At 38.3% G+C, this 25,089-nt stretch overlaps 2 protein-coding genes across 2 annotated transcripts; one reads left to right on the plus strand and one right to left on the minus strand.

The window, feature by feature from the left end:
- The first annotated feature begins 297 nt into the window (after positions 1 to 297).
- hvcn1 (hydrogen voltage-gated channel 1) lies at positions 298 to 11,406 on the plus strand. The gene is made up of 6 exons (XM_053644597.1): positions 298 to 443; positions 4,893 to 5,091; positions 6,421 to 6,525; positions 6,619 to 6,850; positions 7,563 to 7,675; positions 10,194 to 11,406. The coding sequence occupies exons 2-6, from the start codon at positions 4,915 to 4,917 to the stop codon at positions 10,248 to 10,250; spliced, it is 684 nt and encodes a 227-aa protein (XP_053500572.1). The 5' UTR covers positions 298 to 443; positions 4,893 to 4,914; the 3' UTR covers positions 10,251 to 11,406.
- Positions 10,933 to 24,234, minus strand: tctn1 (tectonic family member 1). Its single transcript, XM_053644580.1, has 15 exons — positions 23,565 to 24,234; positions 22,590 to 22,707; positions 20,287 to 20,420; positions 19,866 to 20,020; positions 19,281 to 19,383; positions 18,858 to 18,970; positions 18,620 to 18,640; positions 18,239 to 18,373; positions 17,032 to 17,157; positions 16,809 to 16,897; positions 15,660 to 15,797; positions 15,395 to 15,548; positions 14,305 to 14,436; positions 13,232 to 13,409; positions 10,933 to 12,858 (listed from the first exon to the last, which is right to left on the minus strand). Exons 1-14 carry the CDS (start codon positions 24,088 to 24,090, stop codon positions 13,263 to 13,265), a joined length of 2,091 nt encoding a protein of 696 aa, XP_053500555.1. The 5' UTR covers positions 24,091 to 24,234; the 3' UTR covers positions 10,933 to 12,858; positions 13,232 to 13,262.
- Between the last annotated feature and the right edge of the window lie 855 nt (positions 24,235 to 25,089).

The following is a 25,089-nucleotide window of genomic DNA, read 5'->3' on the forward strand; positions in this document are numbered from 1 at the left end:
CCCCATTCTGATGATTGTTGTGAAAACTATCTGAAGCTCTTGACCTGTATCTGCATGATCTCATGCATTGTGCTCCTGCCACATGATTGGCTGATTAAATAACTGCATGTGCAGATATTCCCCATTAAGTGAGAACACATTTGTTTTTATGAACGTTTTATTCAAATTGTCATTGCTTTAATGTGCTACAGAAATCGAATTATTTCAGAAAAGGTGGTTTAAAATAAATCGCTCTGTATGTGAATGTATCTGGAACATGCTGATCTCAGATCAGTTTGGAGGGAGCAGGCAGAGGAGGCAGAGGCGGAGTTTTTAAGGAGGGTCAAAGTTTTATCCAAACAAATGCAGACTGTCATCTGAAGACTATCAACATCTGTAACTTTTTAAAGACTTTCACTTGGAACCTGGGGGGTAAATCAACCAACCGAACATCCGGCGGAAAGGTAACACCGAGACTTCTTTTAGTTTGCACGAGTAGAACGTTTTAGGATGTCCCAAAGCACCAGATGAACCATTTTACAGACTGTAATATGGGACATTGTTGTTGTGTAGATTCTGACTGTATTGACCGTGTGAGGGAGTGTGGAAGGAAATCACGAGCTAACCACAGGAGATATTATGACGGCTCGGTTAACAACCAGACTTGGATTTGTGGCTTGTAAAGTACAACTTTAAAAGAACTTAAACTCGTATTTACTTAGCATCTTAGCCTGAGGCGAGTCTTTTACAGAATTCTTGTGCGCGAGGTCGTTTTTTTTATTTTTAAATTATTTTTATTTATTTATTTTTTTAAATAACCGTCACATTAACGTTTTCCAACGGATTTCTTTAATAAACAGTGGGGCAGCTGGAAAAATCTGTCGCAGCCCATACTTCGGCTAAACCTGGAGCTTGGTTGTCAAACCTGATTTTAAAAATTCATAGGAAATTCTTTTATGTCTCGAGAAATGTATTGGTCTTCATATGAATGAACAGGGTTACCGGGTCTGCTTGAGCAATGGACGTCGAAAACCAACAACAACAAAACACATAAGACAGTAGCAAAATAAATAAATAAAATCAAGTCAGGGCCATCAGTACTGAAATATAAGATCACAATTATTCATTTATTTAAAAAAAAAACAAAACAAAAAAAAAACAGTTCTTTCACTGTCATAAAGAAAACAAGACCACATTGAGAAACAAGATCATGTGAAAGAAAACAAAAACGCTTTAATGCCTGAGGGGAAAAAACATGAAGCTTTTTTTTCCCACCCTAAAGAATAACCGTGTGTGTATACTTTGAGAGAATTTTATATGGAAATGAGTTTAATCCAGGTAAAAGTTCATAAAGGTAAACGAAAAAAAAAACCAACCGTTCAATGCATAATTATAGTTAGGGGAGAGCGGGGTGATTTGAGCCTGTGGGAAAACCCTACTCAGCCTATGGTTTCTAGGCAGCCATAAAGAAAATTGTTCATGTGACCACACTTTTTTTTTGTTTTGTTGAAGAGTTATCCATTTTACTCACTCTGTGATGGAGAGAATGGAATAAATGGTAAGCACATTTATGCTCAGAAAACTTTTTTTTGTTTTGCTGTTCAAAGTGATTTTTTTTTATGTTCAAGGAGTCATGATTCTTGTGTCTGAACAACTATAGACAAGTATGAGGCTTTATATGAGGCTTTACTGTTAGCATGACGTTAGCTCTAAACTGCTGGATGATACAAGTTTTGTTAAAATGGCAGGAGTGGGGTAATCTGAGCCAATCTGAGGCCAGTGGCTCAACTCACCCCTTCTTATGATTATTATTATTATTAAAGTAGGCTATTATTTAACTGTAATTCTACATCGTGTTCTCACATTTCATCACCGGAATGACGTGACGTTTTGAACGTTGGACCAAAAACCATCATGCCACACTTTTATAAACAGGCAGGAGTTCAACTCCTCTTGCAGCGTTGGACAGAGCTGTGGGAGAGGTACAGAATAGGAGGTCCATACATCGGCTGGCAAGGGACATGAAGTTCAACAGGATGACTAAAACGATACAGGACATGCCAATCAAGTCTTTAATGAAGAAATTGGGACCGAGCTTGCAGGCCATATAGAAAATCTAGCTGCAATGTTTGATGGTCTAAGTGCCATAAAATGTCGTGAACTAGCTTTTGGGTTGGCACGATGAAATGACCGATGTCCCTGAAGTACCAAATTGTGCATTTCTGGATCTATTAAGGATAAATAAAAAGATGACCATATAGGCTAATCAAATATTGGCTTTTAAAGTTGAAAACTTTATCTTCAAATAAAACCTTTAAGAAGTCATTTGGTATTGAATTTGTCTTGCTTTGATGTAGCATATGAGGTGAAAATGTTCGATTTTACTTAACATAACATAACATAATCAATAGCACAATTAACCACACGGCTCAGCTTATCCTCTCCCTAGGTTCACTTTTATTTGGAAAGTCATATTTTGAAAATTTTGTTTATTTTAGATCCAAAGTGATTATTCCCTGGTATGCAACACGTCCTGAAATATATGTACATATTTTAGTTGGAGACATTAATGTCATGCCCTCACTTTAAAGACACCTCAAGTGAAAACTGGTCCTTAAACAGTATTAAAACCTTTTTACTTGTCTTGTTTGAATGCTAGCCATTGGAAGTTCAAGTGTCAAAAACCTCAGCACCAGTAGAGCGACTAAAAGTTAATCAAATCCATGGCAAACACACATAAATAATAATTACTTTGCTCAACACAATGTCTGAAAGAGGTTTGCATTGGTATGGTTATTATTCAAGACCATCATTACAACCAGTGCACTGACGAGAATAACCTAATTAAACGTACAGGAAAACTGGGGGAAAAAAATGCAAAGGAAATGGTAAGTGTACATTTAAAAACCTTATTTGCTTTATGGGTATCTCAAATTTGCTGTTTTCATCGTGAAGAAATTAAGAAATCCTGGACATTCATAAAGGTAATTTCCATATAAACAAAGAGGAACCATGTGAGGGATGCGTGTAAATGAAATCATGTCTTATGACAAAGTGGTGTCTGATTTGATTTGTTTTCTTAAAAGATGGCACAGACCAGTTACTTTGTGTCTTTTGCATTGTAATGAGCACGACATTTAAAACGCATACAAATTCCATGACATGTATGTTGTTTGACGTTTCCTTCTTTAAGTCTTGTAATGGACTTACAAGGTGAATATTGCCAACAAGTAAGGGACACATGTCTACCAGTTCAGCATCACATACTAATCACCACATGAGTATCTATCACAGCTTCAGGTCACGATCATCTCTGTCTAAATGGCATCACTTGGTTTGAAAAGAACAAATCCTGCTATATTTGTTTATACGACGTCCGTACTCTCTTGTTTGATGGACAACCTACCGATAGATAAGAACCTGTTATTGAACTGAAACACCATCTACGGTGAGGTATTGCGTGGAAATGAGGAAATCCTGGACATTAAAGAAGATAGTTTCCATATAAACAAATAGGAAATATAAAGGAGTAAAACACTTCAAGATGTTCTGTTTTTGGTTGTTAACAGTATCTTGTTTTTGAGTTAATGAGGTTCGGATTCAATCCATTCAATTAAAGTGACATCACAGAGGCTAAAAGCCGTAAGAACACAGTCATAAATATAATGATTTTGATAATGATCGATTGAAATTTCAATGATTGTTTGTTAATTAATTAATTAATTAATTAATTAATTAATACATCACTGGCCCAGGATGTGCTCCAACAAATGTCTGAGGATCCTCCGAATCCATTTTAAAAACCACTGCATTAATGATTGAGATGCTTCCATTATTTTTAAATGAACTATGAAACTCGGCCAATTGCATTTCGTGTAATAACATTAAGAAAACATTCCAAAGGGAAGAAGAAATAAAAGAAGATAGACAGTTGTGTGGTTAATGTTCTTTTATAAAACATCATACAGGATAGTAAGTTACTTACTGAAGACGCTATGTTGGAGCAAAAAGTTATATTTTCTAGCAGTTTTTCTTTGTGATGCAGTATCTGTGTAGACCGTCCCAAACCATATGTTGGGTACACACACACACACACACACACACAATTACTGTCCGCTTTATTAGGAATACATGCACACCAGCACATTCATGCAATTATCCAGTCGTCTGGCTGCAGCGCGGTGCATAAAACCATGATGCTAAAGGTCAGTAGCTTCAGGTAATGTTCACATCAAACATCATAATGGAGAAAAATAAAATGGGATCTTTGACATGTGGCATGGTTGTTGGTGCCAGATATGCTGTTCTGAGTATTTCAGAACCTGGATCACAGAAACCAGACAGATGAAAATGAGCAAAAAAGACCAGGTGATGTTTTGGATAATTGCATGAATGTGCAGAGGTGCTGGTGTTCCTATTAAAGTGCCTGGTGAGTGATACACTAACACACACAGTCATTTAGGCCCTCGGATGCAGAAATACAGTAATGCACTTCATCTACATTTAAAAAGTGTCCATTTCGAGCACGGCCTGTGTTGCATTGTTTATGTTGTACCTCTAAACATGATTTTGTAATTTTGTTGGGACATGAATGTGGGGACAGCAGAATGCAAGATTAGCTTTAACTTCTCATTTTTTCTCATAATAGTACACAAGCAAATAGACTGAAGAGTTTAAATCCGGCAAGTACACGCTGTTCTTTAGGCTCATGGTTTGTTGAAAGAAACCGTCTTTAATTCAGGCTTTAGTTTAATCGTTATTAATAACCTTTAAATAATTAATGTAGGCTTTGTGCATTATATAATTGTTGTAGTAATAGCTGTACATTCTGTTTGAGATCCAGACGTGATATTTTGGGTCACGTTGATCAAAGGTTAAAATGGACTGAAAATGATATCTCTTTCCTCATACAGAGCTGTTAGGAGGCGATTGACCATGGTCCGTTTTTTGAGATTTTTCACGGTGGTGGGCGACGACCACCAAGCTGCCTCGAGATGGCACGAGGAAGACCTACACAAAGTCAGCGAAGACTTGGAGGCTGCAAAACCACCGGCCACACAGCTGACGTTCAGAGACGGTCTGAAAAATCTCTTCGGCTCAGAGAGATTTCAGGTACTGAAACTGCAACGAAAACGTTCTGCATGTCTTATATAACCACACATTCCAACAAGCTAGACCATGCACAATATAAATATATATTAACCATAATGATATTTAATTGAGATATATGAATCCAATATTGGCTTGAAACACTGGATTGCATTTCTCATCCTGGTCCACGGATGTACTTTATGCCGGAAATGTATTTGATGTCGACTAAAACGGATCGTTCATATGAACAGAATGGATGTTGCAGGATGTTGGCTCAAGTACTGTGAGGATGTGGGTATTGCTCAGTAATTCTCAGTAATAGTGTCATAATGTTTACAGATAAAACGGAAAAAAGAGGGATTGGTGCATTGCTGCATTATCTACACTGCCCTCCACTAATATTGGCACCCTTGGTAAATATGAGCAAAGAAGGCTGTGAAAAATTGTCTTTATCGTTTAAACTTTTGATCTTTTGTTTAAAAAAAAAAAAAATTCACAAAAATACTCTGCTCTCATGGAGATCAAACAATCGCAAACACAACAAGGGTTTATCAAACAAAATCTTTGTTAAATATGCATGCCACAATTATTGGCACCACTATGAGTTCATATAAGAAAAATATATTTGAAGTATATTCCCATTGATCTTTTAATTGTGGTTGAATGAACACAAATCCAATATTAGTGGGGGGCACTGTATATCATTTCAATTGAATTCAGTTCATGGGGGTCTCTCAATCAAAATCCTTTCCATAAATATTTGTATCAGACCTCGACCAGTTCACAACGTAGCTGAATACTTTAACATTATGGAAGCAGCTGTCTTGGACAGCCTCACCTCCCATGGTGAAGCTGGAATTTAGGTTGGCAGTATACTTAAAACGAAAAAGATGTTGAGACACAAAAGATGTGTATATATTTTTTTTGTTATAAGACCTCCTCCTATCTGTGATTGGTCTAAACATCATTTCTGGGTTCTTTGTTCGCAGAAGCTGCAGCACAAACTCTGTTACATGCCACCTCCTTCTCAGTTTTTGCTTTGTAAAATAAACCAACAGTACCGCCAACGTCTCTTTCTGTCACATTTGTGCTGACGATGCTAGATTTTCTTTATTTGACCCCCAACCTGCTAGCAAACTGGGATATGTGAAGAAAAGAATTTCACTGTGCTGTGATGTATGTGTGACCCATAATGTCTTCTTCTAAAATGAAAGTAGTAACCTTCGTCCTATAAATGAACCCTTTAGTGTGATATGAAATGAAGTTTTACTCTAAACCTATAGTAGTACAGATAAACCTGACGTACTCTGTCTGGGTTCTTGATTATGACAATATTGTTGTGTGCTCTAGATAGCTGTTGTGTGCTTGGTGATCATGGATGCCTTATTTGTGCTGTGCGAGCTGCTCTTAGACCTGTCTATAATCGAAGTGGACGAGCACCACATCGCTCCACAGGTGAGCTCGAGCAAGATCCAAAGCAAAATAGTCTCATTTCATAACCAGAACGGAAAATCCTCACCAGTAGTTGCTCCCTTTGTCCTTCTGCAGGTGTTTCACTACCTCAGCTTGGCGCTGCTCACCTTCTTCATGGTGGAGCTGGCCTTTAAGCTATACGCGTTTCGGCTCGAGTTTTTCCATCACAAGTTTGAAGTGTTTGATGCGATCGTCGTGATCGTGTCCTTCATCCTGGATATCGTGTACATCTCGAAAGAAAACGCCTTTGATGGCATGGGCCTGCTCATCCTGCTCAGGCTGTGGAGAGTGGCCAGGATCATTAATGGTATGGCTCACATGGTTACAGGAAGTGTTCAGAAAAAAAGAAGTGTTTCACTTTGTTAGTTTAGCTTTGCACTGTTTACCTTGTGAAACACACACACACACACACACACACACACACACCCCGACAGGATGTTGCTTCTTAAACAGATTACTTTTTTCTGGTTTGTGACACAAACAAGCACAAGCGAATCACAAATGACACCCAGTGATCTAAAAACCTGACCGGAATGATCTCATATTGTGTCCAGGGAGATAATACACTAAATGGCCAAAAGTTTGTGGACACCTGACCCTAGCACTTGTATGTGAATGTTGGGCATCCCATTGCAGATTTTTTTCCCCCTTGGCTGTTATAATAACCTCCAGTCTTCTCTGAAAGCTTTCCACTAGATTTGGGGGCGTGGCTTATAGTGGCCCTTATAGTGTGTGCTCTAATTTTAGTATTGTAAAATGGCAGGGCGTAGTTTAGTGTATTTACATTGCCCAAAATTGATATAGTGAAATAATGTATTCGCAACAAATTGTGAAACAGTGACACTGGACATTGCGCTGCTGTGGAGATCACGCCAGAAAAAACACGCACGAATGTTCACGGTAGAAATCTGAGACGCACCTCTGTCTTTGGCAAACTTAATCAACACATATACACTTCTTTTTAGCAACACCCCAAATTGATTCCTTTTGTAAAATTGTCTGTGTTTTCTCTCCCGTAGGTATTCTGTTGTCAGTGAAGAGTCAAGCTAATCACAGAGTGCAAAAGCTGAAAGAGGAAAATGATCGTCTCCACCAACAAATCGGCGAGCTGAAAGAGCATAAAACTGCAATGGTGAGTGTTTGACCTGCTGAGCAGACTGATGACCACATCACTTTCATAGTTGTACAGTTTCAAGTTATCGCATTGTACGTGCATGTTTAGGAGCAAGGGAAAATATCGATGCGTAAATGACTAAAAATGTCCGTATGATAGCAACTTTTATTGTTTGTTAGAATTTTTCAGTCTGCTTTCCACCACGTCTACATATTTGCTTATACTGCAAAAAAACAACAACAAAAAAAACACCCCAGAATAAATGTTAGTCCTTCTGAAAACTATTGGAATGGAAAGGCCAGCGTATTTGTTTGTGCTACACATCGAATACATTTGGGTTTGAAATCAAAAGATGGAAATGAGACGAGTGTTTCAGCTTTTATTTCATGATATTTACGTCTAGATGTGTTAAACAACATAAAACCGTTTTTATCAGACCCCCCAATTTTTAGGTGAGCAAAAGTATAGGAACAAATAAGTCAAAGTAAAGTAAATAACACTTAATATTTGGTTGCATATCCCTTCCTTGCAATAACTGCATCAAGCCTGTGAATCGCTGACATCATCAGATTGTTGGTTTCCTCTTTTGTGATGCTTTTACCACAGACTCTTTCAGCTGTTGCTTGTTTCAGGGGGTGAAATGCTGCTCAGTTGAGTTAAGGTCTGGTGATTGACGTGACCAATTTAAAACCTTACACTTTATCCTCCCTGATAAAATCCATTGTTGAGTCTCACCGAATGAGACACCGTTCAGTATCTATTGCTCAGTACACCAATGGTTTCGTTTGTTTTTCAGGACATTCCAAATCATTGTATTGGCTATGCCCGATGTTTGTGTATGATTTTCCTTCTTGTCTGAGCTTCAAAACGGATTGCTTTTCTCCCATAGACAGCTCTCTGATCTTCATGTTGGTTTATCCTTTTTAACAGCAAATGCAGTCTTCACAGGTGAAACTGAAGGCTAAAACCAAGAGTAGATGTCCAGAGCTATTTATTATTTAAACGGTCAACCTAACAGAACACACCTGGGTAACAAGAAACTCCTGTCAGTCACACGTTCCAATATTTTTCCTCACCTACAAATTGGGCTCTGATACAAAATGTGCTATGTTCTATATCGTTTAACACGTCTAACATACAATATAAATGCCAGGGAATAAAAGCTGAAATTTCTTTTCTCATATTCATCTTTTTGCTCTCAAACCCAAATGTCTTCAGTCTACAACAAAGACAAATGAACTGGCCTTGCTGTTCCAATAGTTTCAAAGGGGGCTGTATACTGGAAATTTGAGGGCAGTTGTTAAATTTTGTCAATAAATACCATGCTCCATGTGACATATCTCGTGAAATAAAAACTACAACCGTTGTCTGTCTTTATTAAAAGAGTATATGAGAGACGGTCTAACCAAAACTGTTTTTATGAATTTTGCATGTTCTTTAACTTTCTATCTCTGTATCTATAGAGTATACAGTAGTTCTGGTTACTTAGGCTCTTCCTGAGGGTCTGTTTTATCCACTATTAACACACAACCACAAAGTATTCCCACTGAAAAAAGTAGTCCCAGTCACAGAAAGGACCAATTTGATTTAGAGATTTAGAGTTAATATGTACAAATAAAGGTTTAATATTTTTGATCATGAACCGTCCCCATAGGCTTCCATTATTAGTGTTGAACAAACAGGGTTTACATTCTTATCTCAGGGAAAGGTGCCAAGCGGTAAAGATTAGGTGGGAAAACATTGGAAATTGTTGAAATATCACATTTTTGTCCCCAGCTGAAGTTGGTTCTCAGGCTTACTGCTCAACACATGTACCAAGACACCCAGTTATACAACGTGTCCGAAAAATTCTCTTTACGAATTTTATCCAATACACAAAGTCAGCCTGGAGGTGTAGAAATACTGGGATTGACTGTCCCATTTGACAGAGAAACACTCTGATACCAAGTTTTCTTGAAATCTTCATGCACGAATCCCGGCTGATCTTGAAAGCAGTGATATGGATATGTTGCAGCATACATGGAAGCATTTGGATTATCACCTAGATGTTTTGTGCACCATTAATGACGTTCATATTGAATGTTTGTAACTTAATTACTTTAAGGAAAAAAATTTACTTTTGGTTTGTGGATATAAATTTATAATATAAATAGGTAATTCTGTGTGCGTTAAGAAATTTAAAATTTAGTATCAATGTTGTATATAATTCCTTTTTTTTCCCCCCTTTTCATTTATCCTGTATAGTGAGAGCACAGTAGGCTATGTTTGCTAGGTTAGCTTTTACCTGCTAGGCTTGTGATTCGTAACAGTGTAGCATGTGCAAGCTTTGTCTAAGGATAGCCTCACCCACTTTACATCGAAAAGGAGAGAAACTGTAGCCAAGTACATGTACACATTGGAAAGTGAGTGACTGCAACTTGTTTTACCCTAAACACAAAGCAGTGTACATGTTTGCCTGGGACTCGAAATGGTAACAAATGTCTTTGAGTTACTTATAGAAGACACACTAATGTGTATTTTATGATTTCGTTTACAGGAGCAAGAGGTCAGCAAGCTGAGAGCAGTCTTAGCAAAGCACTCCATCCAGTACTGAGGACCGTAACTCACTGTTACCAGCTGTACAAAATACTCATTATAAATGAGAGCCAATTAAGGGAAAATATACTAAACTAACAATCTATAGGTCAGAGTTCTACGTTCGTATTTAACGCCAGCGCTACAAGCCAGAATCAAAGAGTTCAAAATTTAAGCTATACCAATAATAACAAGGCCATGAAGGAGTGTTCAGAGTAGGAATGTGCTGATAATTAATCATTAATATTATAACTGTTGCTCAAGGTTTCGCAATAACATTGCAAAATTACAGACTTAACTAAAAACCTGTCAGTCGGAATTTCTGATGTCTGACTAGGAAAAATTCCAAGAACTCGGAAAGCCAGGACAGTCTCCTCAATCCCAAGTTCAGCATGTGACCTCAAATCAACAAGTCCGCTCACAGCATCCCTATTAAACGAAGTAGCCCCTTGAGTCATACTGTATATACTAGTATTTGCTTTAGTGTGTTAAATCTATAACATTGACTGTTCAGTTCACTGTGTACAGTTGAGGAGGGAAATATACGTCAGTCATCACAGTTAGCTGGCTGGATTTTCACTTACAGAAACATGAAGGTATCCATGTTTTTCAGCTCAGTTTCTAGCTCTAACACACAGAGTTTGAAAACGACGTAATTCTGAGTTCCAACTTCCTACTTCTGAGTCAAGTCGAGCGCAGAATCTGTGACTGTTCTGGCCAACATCCCCCCCCAATCCCCCAAACCTTCACAGTCAGTCGTATCCAGTGAACAGATTCATGGGATGGTCTTCTCAATGGACTTTCCTTCTAATTTGTCCACGATATTGACTATTAGAAGACAGCTGTACTATGTATTCTGACTTTATTACAGGAATCATGAGTACAAAATCATGCCTATCTATGCAGCCTTCTCCCAGATGTCACATGGGTAGTCCTGATGATATTTGAAGCGAGTCATGAATATCACATTATGTCAGAACATGTAACATTGAGGATATTTAAAAAGGGAATCAACATAAAGTTTATAATATATTTCTCAGAATTAAATTGTTAAGCCTGTGTTTAGCCTGCTGCATGATACTTTACCTAATATTTTGTAAATGAATCAAGTATTTTTTATTTTTATTTTAATTGAAAACAGTATGCATACAGAATAAACTATTACAAAATGTGAATCTGAGTGTAATATATACAGTTCATACTGAATAATCTACTATTTACAGTAACACCATTATTGTAGGGGGAAATGAGGAGACTGTAGAATAATGATTTTTGAGGCCTATAGGGCATCGATTTTATATATGGTATATAAATATATAAATGGTTTGATAGAGACCCTATATAATAATTTACATATTCAGTTGTATGTACAAAAGTTTAGACACATTTTAGAAGAATAATAATAAAGTCATCAAAACTCTGGAGTAACGCAAATGGAACTATGGGAATTATGCTGTGATAAAATATCCAAAATAAATCAAAATAATTTAGTATTTTAGCGTCTTCAAAGTAGACACCTTAGAATTTCCAGAAATGTATTCTTGGCATTTTCTCACCCGATTTCTTGAGGAATCTCCCTGAGATTTCGGAATATTTCGCTCCGAGTCGTCCGTTTTAAAAAAAAAAAAAAAAAAAAATTTTTAATAAAATGTTAGTGTTCTAATGAAAGAAATTAATATGTCGGCACGATTATATTTTTGTCTACGACACCGATTTCAAACATTTAATCACACACCTTCAGATCAAAAGGTTTTGAAACATTTCAGTCGCGTGTCCCCAAACTAGTGTGTTTCTAAGAATTAAATTGTTAAGCCTCTGTTTAGCCTGCTGCAGGATAATATCCGTTACCTAATATTTTGTAAAGGAATCAAGTATTTAAAAACATTTTTTAATTGAAAACAGTATGCATACACAATAAATTATTACAAAATGTTAATGAGTGCAATATATACAGTTCATACGGAATAATTTAGTATTTACAGTAGCACCATTATTGCGTGTGTGTGGGGTGGGGGGATGAGGACACCACAGAATAATGATTATAAAAAAAATAAATAAAAAATTTAAAAAAGGCCTACAGGGCCTCAATCTTCTAGGTGGTATATAAATGGTTTGATAGAGGCCCTATATAATAATTTACATTTACATATTTAATTGTATGCAAATGTAACGGTTAGATTGTAATTTTACAAATTGCAAAGCCATAATCAGAAATCTGTGATTGTAGTCCATGTTTACTTAGTGCAATTCTCATGCTACAGTCACAAAATAGCACTTGTATTTTGTCATCTTAACAACATTCATTTTGGAATGAAACATACCAAATTATGAGGCGCACGGTGGCTTAGTGGTTAGCACGTTCGCCTCACACCTCCAGGGTCCGGGGTTCAAGTCCTGCCGCGGCTCTGTGTGTGCGGAGTTTGCATGTTCTCCCCGTGCTGCGGGGGTTTCCTCCCCTAGTCCAAAGACATGCATGGTAGGCTGATTGTCTAAAGTGTCTAAAGTGTCTGTAGTGTATGAATGGGTGTGTGAGAGTGTGTGCCCTGCGACGGATTGGCACCCTGTCCAGGGTGTACCCCGCCTTGTGCCCGATGCTCCCTGGGATAGGCTCCAGGTTCCCCATGACCCTGAAAAGGAGTAAGCGGTAGAAGATGGATGGATACCAAATTATTCAGGTACAACCTTCACGGTACTTTTCCGAATCACCGGTTGCTTCTGCAACCGAAATATTCCACTAGTGCCATGTTTTTGGAGGTGGGGCCAAGTGAGTCCAAATTGAACTGTTCTACAAGTTGCAGATCCAAATATCAAACCTCAGCATGTCAGTTTTGTTGTGTAAATGTGTGAATAATTATCCTCAATTAACCAGTAAAATTCGAATCCAAAACCTACATTACAATTTAAAGATTTATGAAAAAATCTGCCAAATTTGCAGTTCAAATTTTGGAACTCAAATGGTGTGAATGTATTCCTGTGCAATTACATTAGACAGGAAATTACCTCCATGTGGAACGCTTAATCATTTCCCTGTTCATACGAACGGGAAGAAGAAGTCGGAGGGCAGTTTGGCATTGATGGTGGGAGGAGCTCTGAATCCTGGGCTGGCTGACAGCGACACGTCAATGAAGCTCACGGAGCTGATGACGGAGATGACACCACCGACAGTCGAGGGAGATGGCTGGAAAAACAAACGATATTCATCATAAAAAAATATGCTAATGTAGTTCAAAGGGTTTGTGATACTTATAAAAAAAATCTGTCATTTAACACTATTGCCCAAGGTTAAAATCCTTAACTACAAGGAAATTACTGAGAAGAGCAGCGGTTATTATAACTAAATCTGGAATGGGATGTTCAAAAAGCATATATGGTTGAGATGGTCAGGTGTCCACAGACTTTTGGCCATATAGTGCATCATATTCACAACAAACTGCCAAACAATAGTACTCAAATTCCTGTTTGGAACAGGCGGCATCGTATATTTGTTTGTTTTCTGTGTCCAAAAGGGTCTTTGGTCCTTCAGGATGGCCAAAGGGCACGTACAAACTACAGCTACCAAAGACGAAGGGTGAGTGTTAGTATCTTTTCGACCAGCTGCTCATGCTTGATCACACGGCAGCAGAAAGCGCTAACTGCCCTCTTCTGCATACACGAGCTCACAGACGACCGCAATTGGCTAGTATCATTCTGAGGAAGAGGTTAGAGAGTAATGCTCTTTGGGAACCTCTTGGATTCGAACTCGTGACGGCAAACACTTTTCTGCTGCACCACTCAGGAACCCCTAAATAGGGACATTTTTGAGGACACCATCATCCACATTCAGGACAGAGAAGATAAAGAGTTAAGTTAAGGGGGCTGGGTGTGAACATGATAAATGCACCACTATCATCAACTTAAAATGGTATTCCATCATCTTTACGCACCAGTGCAGACCTCCAGTCCCCGATGATGGTCATGTGATCTTAACAAGCTTATCGAAGGCATGACACAAGTTCATAGTCTTCAGGATAATAGCGGTCGCTTTGACTTTCTTCTGTGAGACATTAAAGAACCAAAAATCTGCTTAGAATTACCAAGGTGCTGGTGTTGGTCTGGATTGTTTCCATCACATTCACTATCTGAGCTTGGGGGTTCACCAAGGTACCATACTTGGTCCATCTTACTTCAAGATGATAGGATACTGGAATGCTGCATCCCTGCGTGCCCTGGAAAGACGTTTAAAGACAACCTGAAAAGGATATCGACACGGTTTTCTTCTATAACATGATATTTTCTTCCTTAACATGATAAAGGATATAACATGATGCAAGTAAAACAGGTCACTTGATTATATCACTAATCACTGGATGGACAAAAGCAAAAAAAGTCAAGTTAAAAAAGAAAGACATTATTGTGTTGATCGTATTTCCCCCGCTCCCACTAAACAAAATCTCTTTTAAGTTGTTAAACACTGATCAAATCTGTACAGTGCAGGTACAATGGAACAAGTCCTAACAAAAAAAAAATGTTTAAGTAATCAACACCTCAGTTCTCAAAGCAGAAAGAAGTAAAACCAGTTTAACGGTGAACTTGAGCCCAAAGGATCGAATGGATTGTAGGCTTCAAGTCCAGTCACAGTGACACAGCAGAAGAAGTCAACAACGGATCAAAAAAAATTCACCTGCTGACAACGCTGTAAAGTGAGACGGATTCAAAACAGTATTTATGGAGCAACACAAGCCTGATTGCTTCTCACTGACTCTTGGGAAACTCGCCTTTACAAAAGGTTTCTCTTACTTAAGAAGCCACTGTTGTGTAGCACAGACACCACAGTGATGCAAGAGAACCTGTGAAGGCTGTTTCATATCTCATGAATTCACTGAAGCGTATAACTGTCGGAACGTGACCGTTCCTGTCCTTGGTCCATCTCAATTACAAGCACAGCAGAAAGGAAAAAAAAAACTTAATGTGACGAAATATTCCTATTTAGACTGTCGACTATCTGTAATAAGCATTCACATTTACAGCGTTTAGCAGATGGTCTTACCCACAGGAACTTACAGAAGTGTGTTGAAGTCTCTATCGAAAAACATATCCAAATAGGCCCGTATATAAGGATACCATAAAGCTGAAACCCTGTTGAATAGGAGTTAGTGTGAGTTAGCATAGCATGTCGGTATTTACCGTTGGAGTGGTTTGATTCTCGATAGGAACCCAGTCCATGGGGTTTTGAGGAAGAGAATTTCCAAAAGATGCCACGTAGTCCGGAAAAGTCTGGCCTTTCAGTCTCCCCAAGATGACTTCAGAGAGTAACGAACAGTTCGCACTGTCCGCAAGCCTAGAATTTACCAACAAATGTATTTATGATTAGAAATTAATGTATATTATTTGCAAATAAATATACGTAACGCAACATGAACTTGACTGCTTGAGTGTTTAAATCTTGTACCTAAAGGTGCATCCTGACACCACATCTGTCCCGAACAGTACAGGTGAGCGCTGGGTCGGGCCGGACAGACAGTCCTGCTCCGGAGAACTCTTTAATACAGTGAGAGACCCGTCTGGATCTGAGCTTTGGATAATTCCCCTAAAAAAATTAAGCGTTAAGGAACCAAGAACTGATCAATAAACTAGAGGCTATCCCTGAGCTGAAATAGTTACAGCATTAAACAATATGTTATACCGACATAAACATCAAACAGCCAATATTTCCAGTCTGCTACAGGATTATGATCATTATTAGAAACATGATTTGATGAATTAATTACTGAAGCCTAAGAGCAGTCCACTAAATGGTTACTTTAATGTCATCCTCTTTGGAAGCTGATATCGTGGTTTGTAATAAAACGGTAACATGTGGATGTACCGTTATCCTACCGTGAACGTATACAGTTCCATTTATGTTTCTGATGAAAGATGAAGTGACCATGAAATTCGGAAAGTGTTTATAAAACATAAAAGTATGCAAAAAAAGATTTTAGAAATACACCAGGCTCATCATGGAGATCGCGCTGTGTTCCTGGCCTATAAGCAATAAAATTATATACACTGTACTGCAGGATTTGTTTATCGTGTTTACTACAGCTCCCCCTGCATTGTACAGTGTGTTTTCTGGCTCTAACACCTGATTTTAAATTCATGAACGTATTACGCTTACGTTATGATTAACATGAAAATTGCAACAGAAAATAAATAGGCTTTTTTTAATATATATTTTTCAATTGTACATTGTAAACAAGCAGTATTCTTTAAATGTATAAATCGGTGAGGCAACTGATCCGATACCAGCAAAATGGCTGATCGGATATCAGGGGGAAAAAAATATATCGGATATTAGAGCCTGTAACAAATGGCAAAGATTGGAATTAGAAAATAAATACATTTTTGGAACTGGAAATATTTACATATAAAAGAGACTTGACTTTTTTTCAGATTTTATTAGACTTTATACTTTATTATATTTACAATGCAAGTGATTTTTCGTGAGAATCCGAATGAGGTGTGTTAAAGCCAGAAGTGTTCAGAGCAAAGTGAAAACTGTATCATTTAAATCTAAATATTATCAGAGGAGAGATTGAGAGATTGACGGAAAGGATATTCTGCAGTTCTCCATCCGGCCACAAGGGGCAGCCCAACCACATAACCAGGATTTCCACTGGAGCGAAGTGTGGCATCGCTTCTGGACTCCTGTAAAATGTTGTATACCGAGTTGCACTAACGATATGCATATTTTAATATCATACAGATGTACTACATACTTAACAGTATATTAAGACATTAATTGAGCTACGAAAACGTTCAGAAATCCATTCAACAAGCACCTGAACAAACGTTATCTGGAACTCTTGCTGGATCGGCAGTGTGTTTTCGTCGACAGCACCCAGAACCAAAGACGCCGTCACTCTCACAATCTGTCCGGCGTCGCCAAACCTCACTGTGTATTTAACCTGCAACGGATTTCAGAAAACAGATCACATGTACTGCAAGTCTAACACAATCCAAATTCTATTACAAGACCTGCCGTTTTGGAGATGCTCTGACCCAGTCGTCTAGCCATGACAATTTGGCTCTTGTAAGAGTCGCTCAGACCCTTACACTCGCCCATTTTTCCTGCTTCCAACACATCAACTTCAAGAACTGACTCTTACTTGCTGCCTAATATATCCCACCCCCTGACAGGTGCCATTGTAATGAGATAATCAACGTTATTCACTTCACCTGTCAGTGGTTTTAATGTTATGACTGTTTAATGTTAAGATTATTTCATAGAATTCATGTAAGATTATCTAATTATATATACTTTTTTACTTTGAGAGAATACATCCGGCAGTGATGCTTACTGTAAATTCAATTTAGTGATCAATTCATTATAATACACATTTATTGATATATATATATATATGTGTGTGTGTGTGTGTGTGTATGTGTGTGTGTGTATACACGCACATATTCTAATATAATCCATCTATATCTGTCCATAATATAATAAAAATATTATATATATATATACACATACACACACACATTATTTTTTTTCCTTATAGATTATATTGCATTTATATAAAATCATTTTTAGATTTTAACCATTACTTACATTTGTATTTTATCATTATTTATATTTGTAATTATATTTAGATCATCCAATCTATTTAACAATCATATTTAAATAATAATAAATATTTAACGCATTTAAGTAAAGTATAATTCAATAAGTGAAAGTAATTACAATATACTTTTAATAAGATATTTCTACACATTATGCTTTTTTTCATTTTTAAACAAACAGAAAAAAGAGGTATGTATTAATTCTGCCATCATTATTTGATTATTATTAAAATCCATTATTGCTGTTTTGAATATTAAGTCATTTTGGTTTGTCCTTATTTACTTATTTAAGATTCATCCATTAGGGAATGAGTTCACTTTAGACACGCAAAAATATTATTCGGCACATGCAGTAAATCGTCTCTTTCTGTATACATGTGTAGAATTTTCCTGCTCTAGGCAATAAAATAGAGGTTTGCTCACCTGCAGCACCACCTGGTTACAGATCTGACCATGTAACACAGGTGTGTAGTCAGAAGCAGAAGCATCCGTCTGCACCAGTGTCTGTGTACCCTCTAGAGAATGCAGTGTAATGGTCTCCACTGCTACAGACACCAGCTGACACACACACACACACAGACACAGACGTCAGAGACATGGTGCTATTCCTGTCCTGCTAATCCAACTTCTCACACATCCTGTGAAATGTCGTTATGGTACCCCAGCATAACATCCTGAATGCTAGCACTACTTAAGATCTTCTCACCACTATGTCACAACACTGGGCTACTACATCTCACAAGTATGGGATTATGGGTTTAAAACAGAAAACGGGAGTATAATATAATAAATTTGTATTCATACATCAGCACCGCTGTCCTTCCCCTGCAAAGAAAAAAGAAAGAAAAAATGGGTTAACGATTTAAGAGATAACAGGAATGTGCAGCTTCATATCATCATAGTAGTCTAGCGATATTAAAACTTATATCCACCCATCTATCTTATTTAAATGTCTCGTATGATGCACAGAATTATGGGATTGACTGCTCCAAGGTCAGCTGCGACACCGAACTGAAAAGAACCTGCACGGCTCCGGACTCACTGAAAAAACACGGAAACTGGTGTACGCCTTAAGGTTCAGCGCGTCTAACTTGGCGCAGTCTTGTTCCAAAGCAAAGTTCCTCACACATCTGATCGTCTGATCCTTCAGGAAGGCTGCAGAGAAACAGCAAAAAAAAGGCAAGATGTCAAAATTAATAAAAAGGAGTTCTCTTAATCTGTGCCGAGTATGTAAGTAATACCGAGGGGTGAGTGAGACAGATGGAGGAATGGATATTATCAGGAAATTATCCCAATGATCATAATCTCTCTGGAAAAGAGAAAGTGTTATCTTGTAATAATGACACACATTATTTATTTATTTATATATTTATTTTATTTGGGCAATTTTGATACTTGGAAAATTTCCCGATCTGTACTTTATGGATTCAAAATCTGCGTGATTGATGAGGATGTGTGGTTTTACCTGCAGGGTTCATGTCTAAGCAGTTCGCTGCACCAGCAGATGCTGGAAGCCTGAAGAAACCTCGCTGTTGGGCATCGTCCATCGTCTGGATGAGATCTCCATACTGAAGACGAACACAGCAAACAGGAAGAACCATAATCACATCTATGTACACTGCGAGTTTATCCACTATTGGTGATTAGAATAAATCTAGTGGAAAGCCTTCCCAGAAGAGTGGAGGTTATTTTACACAGGATGTTCTCAAAGCACATATGGCTGTGATATGCAGATGTCCACAAACTTTGTCATATAATGTATATTTACTGCTTAACACACACACACGGTGGAGGAAAGAAAACAGCAGAGCAGAACAGCAGTAACAAGGACACAAATAGCCTAACACACGGTTAACCTTATCCTTCCCTGCTAATTGTTTGACGTTAATAACTCTTAGTATGATGGCTAGCTAGTTAAAACATACTAGATCTCACAGCATCAACCTCCAGAACACCCAGTCCTCCTACTAAGTTTGTTTCAGACCTGAGGGAATCAGTGGTATTGAAAAGGGTCACATGACTGAAACAGCGAGATCATGCACAACTTTACCACGTATCCTGGAGAGTCTCCCTGTGCAGGAGTCTGTAGTGCACGCCCATCTCCACTAGAGGCGCTGAAGAAGGATCCCACAAAGCGATCAAAGAGACTGTCGAAATTGTTCTCGGTGGGAATCGTCGGGTCGATGAAGGACATGCCCTGATCATCTTTAAAAAATAAATAAATACATTTATAAAAAGCAAACTGGAAAGATAGGCGTGACTGTCATGATAATAATATGTTTCACAGAAGATGAGAGCGGTGATTTCGGATGCTAAAACGATGCACTGGATAACGGCATGTGAAGACATTTTCAAATACTGCTTATGGAGCCTAACACAAGCTGCAGTGAGAATATTTTGTAGAGTCCATGACATCATTACAAATCCAGAATTTGCACAAGTGTGCATGTGTAAAGCGGTGTTGCACTTACAGTTAGCAGACTGTATGCAGAAGACATCAGGGTTGATCTCTCTCTGGACCGACGTCATCACTCGGGACAAACCACCTGGAGTTCCAGCGAGTGTGTACACGGCTGCATCCTGGCTGCACAGCTTAGCGTCCCCTCTGACAAAATGTACAAGTACGTGAAGAGTTATAAAAAAGGTACATCAAAGATATAGCTCGGTAATCAGCTGAAATCAACGTAGGAACACTGCTCACAGGTAGTCAGGACTTCGTATTAGATGTTGTGGATCTTAATTCGATTTAATTCAGGATCATTTCTGTGGATTTTCAGTTAGATCAGTTAGTGTAACTCAGATCAGTGGGTGTAAATGTTGTCGTTCACGTGGTTTCTAAGTAGGAGTGGGGAATATGACACAAATGTATCGTATTTAATGGTTATAAACTGATGTGTTTAAACTGGTTTAAACTGAAGAGAAACAAAAATGTGCTAAAGGTTGTGTGGGTAAAGGTGTGACTGGAAACGTACTCGCAAAACTCTTGCGCTCTTCGATCACCACGGTGACCACCACCACCATTCAAACAAACTAAATACCGCATATGAACTCGCCCTCAAAAAATGTGTCAGATAATGGATGTGACAGGCAGCACATGATAAGATATACAACCCATAAACATCACATGGAAAGCCTGCAGCAGGAACTTGTTTCAGCATGTTAGTTTAAAACACGGCGGTGCTTGAAAGTTTGTGAACCCTTTAGAATTCTACATTTCTGCAGAAATATGACCTAAAACCTCATCAGATTTTCACACAAGTCCTAAAAGTAGATAAAGGTAACCCAGTTAAACAAACAAGACAAAATATTATAGTTGGTCATTTATATTTAGAGGAAAATGACACAATATTACATATCTGTGAGTGGCAAAAGTATGTGAATCTTTGCTTTCAGGATCTTTGTGACCCCCTTGGAGGAATTTTAGCCCGTTCCTCAGTACAGAACAGCTTCGACTCTGGGCTGTTGGTGGGTTTCCTCACATGAACTGGTTGCTTCAGGTCCTTCCACAACATCTCTATTGGATTAAGGTCAGGACTTTAAGTTGGTCATTCTAAAACACTAACTTTATTGTTCTTTAAACATTCTTTGGTAGAATGAATTGTGTGATTAGGATCGTTGTCTTGCTGCATGACCCACTTTCTCTTGAGATTCAGATCATGGACAGATGTCCTGACATTTTCCTTTCCTTCCTGGTATAATTCAAATTCATTGTTCCATCAATGATGGCAAGTTGTCCTGGCCTAGATGCAGAAAAACAGGCCCAAACCATGACACTACCACCACCATGTTTCACAGATGGGATAAGGTTCTTATGCTGGAATCCAGTGTTTTCCTTTCTCCAAACATAACGCTTCATTTAAACTAAAAAATTCTATTTTGGTCTCGTCTATCCACAAAACATTTTTCCAACAGCCTTCTGGCTTGTCCGTGTGATCTTTATCAAACTGCAGATATGCAGCAATGTTCTTTTTGGATATTAGAGGCTTTCTCCTTGCAGCCCTGCCATGCACACAACTCTTGTTCAGTGTTCTCCTGATGGTGGACTCATGAACATTAACATTAGCCAATGTGAGAGGGGCCTTTCGATACTTAGACGTTACCGTGGGTTCCTTTGTGACCTCGTGGACTATTACACGTCTTGCTCTTGGAGTGATCTTTTGTTGGTCTCCACTAATGGGGAGGGTAACAATGGTCTTGAATTTCCTCCTTTTGTACACAATCTGTCTGAGTGTGGATCGGTGGAGTCCAAACTCTTTAGAGATGGTTTTGTAACCTTTTCCAGCCTGATGAGCATCAACAACTTTTTCGGAAGTCCTCAAAAATCTCTTTTGTTCGTGCCATGATACACTTCCACAGATGTGTGTTGTGAAGATCAGACTCTGATAGATTCTTCTTCTTTAAATAAAACAGGTCGCTCACTCACACCAGATCGTCATCACATTGATTGAAATCACCTGATTCTAATTTGACCTTCAAATAAACTGCTAATCCTAGAGGTTCACATACTTTTGCCACTCACAGATATGTGATATTGGATTATTTTCCTCGATAAATAAATGACTGAGTATAATATTTTTGTCTCATTTGTTTAATTGGGCTCTCTTTATCTACTTTTAGGACTTGTGTGAAAATCTGATGATGTTTTAGGTCATATTTATGCAGAAATGTGGTACTTGAAAGTTTGTGAACCCTTTAGAATTTTCTACTGTATATATTAGTCTAATAATCCATTGCTAATAAGTGTGTGTGTGTGTGTGTGTGTGGAGAAGCTTACACAACTTTCTGCACTGAGCACTGTGTGAAGAGGGCCAGCTCCTGAGTGCAGTCTGGGTCACAGCAGCAGTTTACATCACATCGCTCTCGCTGTACATTACACGGACAAACAGCAGACACTGGAGCAAACACACACACACACACACACACACACACACACAGTTAAACACAAACCATCATCAGAATGATTGTGTGCAATCTCACTTCATTTCATCTCAAATATTTACAGTTTTTTTTAATCTTTATACCACTGATTTGAACAGTTTATGATGATATGATAATACTGCAAAAGAAACATTGTTTATCTGTAGTGTAATGGGAGAATCGAACCCCCAACCCTGGCAGTGTGAGGCGAACGTGCCAACTCTAAGCCACCGTGCACCCCTGAACTTAAACATTAACCACTAACCAAAGTCGTTGCAAATGACAGATTATATCGCATGAATGATATAAGGAATAACGAATGAAGAAAAGCTGAACTGCAGCGAGGAGTTTGTTTACGGTGACAGTGTGCGGTGCGTAACTAGGAAACAACATGTCTGTGTATTTGCGTATTCTTCTGCTACATACTTTTGAGTGCGTATGTTTTCTTCACAAAAAGGGTACTTTTAGTGCAGAGTATAAGTAGGCGAATTGGTACGCAGAACATGTCTATAACAGTAATGCAGGCGGGTTTGACATTGTAATGATGTTTTGTTCCCACTCCTTTAGCCTAACCCCATAACCACCTATGTTCACATCTAACCCCACAGGATCTATGGTGGCCTGTAGAGTATCTACGAAATGATTGACAGGTGGTCCATCCAAACACAAACAAGCTTTCCAAACCGGAAGTCAGTTTTCCAGACGGGTTTTCACAGCCACATAGTACACTTGTGCTGAGGTTATGGCTTAAACCCATGTTTTTATCATGTTCTAAATGTTTTCCAGGTGACTTTCACAAGTAAGAGCATCACAAGCATCTTTAACGTTATACCTTCAGTGACAGGCTGGGGTAGTGTCCCTGAGAGGGGTAAAGGCAGAGAGGAAGTGCCCCTACTCTTTATTTGAGGGTTTGTTGTAGCTAATATTTTTGCTTTCGAGTCTTCTGCTGTAACTAAGGGTGTTTCCGTAGTTTGTAAATCTGTTGCTGTAAACCTGGATGTCTCCGTTGTTTTTAATGGAGTCGCAGTAAAGGTGGACGCTGCTGTCCGGGTTCCTCCATCCGTCACCGGAACTTCAGCGTTTTGCTCTGTTGATGCCGATAACCGAGGCAGTGAAGTAGCATTTTCTTGTCTTCCGGTCAAATTAAAAGCTTGATCAAAGACAAACGTGTCTTTTGAAACGACATGCGTAACGTTGACTTGGTTCGAGCTTGCATTATTAACGCAAATAGTATTTCCAAAACACGTTAATATAAACATCCACAACAGCGCCGCCATGCTTGGTAACCGGTGCGCGCGCACGGCGACGCTCGTCTCCAGGAAGTGAGCGCTGGAGCAGGAACTCTGGGTAATAGTCATAGCTGCATCCGAACTCGCTGTCTGTGGCAGTGGTTTTCTCAAAAATGTTTCTTAAAATAAATTCCACAGGCCCCCTTGATACACATTTAATTTATGAACATAATCCAAATATTGAAATATTAGAAGAAAGAAAGGCTCATTATTCGAACATGTACAATGATATCCTGGCTATTTATTGTTGCCTTCTGGCTCTCTGTTTTAGTCATGCAGTCATACAGTAGCTAGTCCTGTCAGAGGAGATGTTTGTACATCCTCTTAAACCACTACAGCACACCTAATACTCTGTGTTCTCTCTGTATTGTAGAAGACTAATGATTTATTATCGCACTATCTGGTGTCACCCAGATGAGGTCTTGTTTTGAGTCTGGTTTCTCTCAAGGTTTCTTCCTCATGTCATCTCAGGGTTTTTCTTCTTCTTCTTTGCCATGGTTATATCTGGCTCGCTCATTAGGAATAAATGTAAATCTGTGTCTGTTTCCAAATTTCTGTGCTTTCTGACAATGTCCATTGGTAAGAGCTCAATATAAATAAAATTTAATTGAAATTATTGAAACTATAGAGTTTTTTATTTCCAAACAAACATTAAATGAACAGAACATGTTATGGTCCAAGTTTTGTGTGTATATATATATATATATATATATATATATATATATATATATATATATATATATATGTATATATATAATCACCCTAGTTGTTTTTGAGTCAGTGAGGTTTGGATTAATTACTAATGAAACAGACTAATAACTGCAAGAACCCAATAATAAATATAATAACTTTGATAAAGGTGGGTTGTAATTTATTTACAGCACTCTAAAAACAAGTCGCAGAACCCTCTACATAGGTTAGAAACTTTAGATATATGCTAGGCTATAAGACCAAAAGTTTGTAGACACCTGACAATAACACCCATATGTGCACCTTCCTCAAACTGTAGTCACAAAGTTGGAAGCAAACGAATTGTATAGAATGTCTTTGTACGCCGTAGGATTGCAG

Source organism: Ictalurus furcatus, chromosome 16, assembly GCF_023375685.1.
Source record: "Ictalurus furcatus strain D&B chromosome 16, Billie_1.0, whole genome shotgun sequence".
NCBI classification, from domain to species: domain Eukaryota; kingdom Metazoa; phylum Chordata; class Actinopteri; order Siluriformes; family Ictaluridae; genus Ictalurus; species Ictalurus furcatus.

Coding starts and splice junctions, on each gene's coding strand:
- tctn1 (XM_053644580.1), bottom strand. CDS start 24,090: ATGACTATTACCCAGAGTTCCTGCTCCAGCGCTCACTTCCTGGAGACG. Junction 18,641..18,857: donor CCAGTTTCCGTGTTTTTTCA/GTGAGTCCGGAG, acceptor TTTTCTTTGCAG/GGGAAGGACAGCGGTGCTGA. Junction 13,410..14,304: donor AGACCAACACCAGCACCTTG/GTAATTCTAAGC, acceptor TTGTTTTTCCAG/CCATCTCCCTCGACTGTCGG.
- hvcn1 (XM_053644597.1), top strand. CDS start 4,915: ATGGTCCGTTTTTTGAGATTTTTCACGGTGGTGGGCGACGACCACCAA. Junction 5,092..6,420: donor TCGGCTCAGAGAGATTTCAG/GTACTGAAACTG, acceptor TGTGTGCTCTAG/ATAGCTGTTGTGTGCTTGGT. Junction 6,526..6,618: donor AGCACCACATCGCTCCACAG/GTGAGCTCGAGC, acceptor GTCCTTCTGCAG/GTGTTTCACTACCTCAGCTT.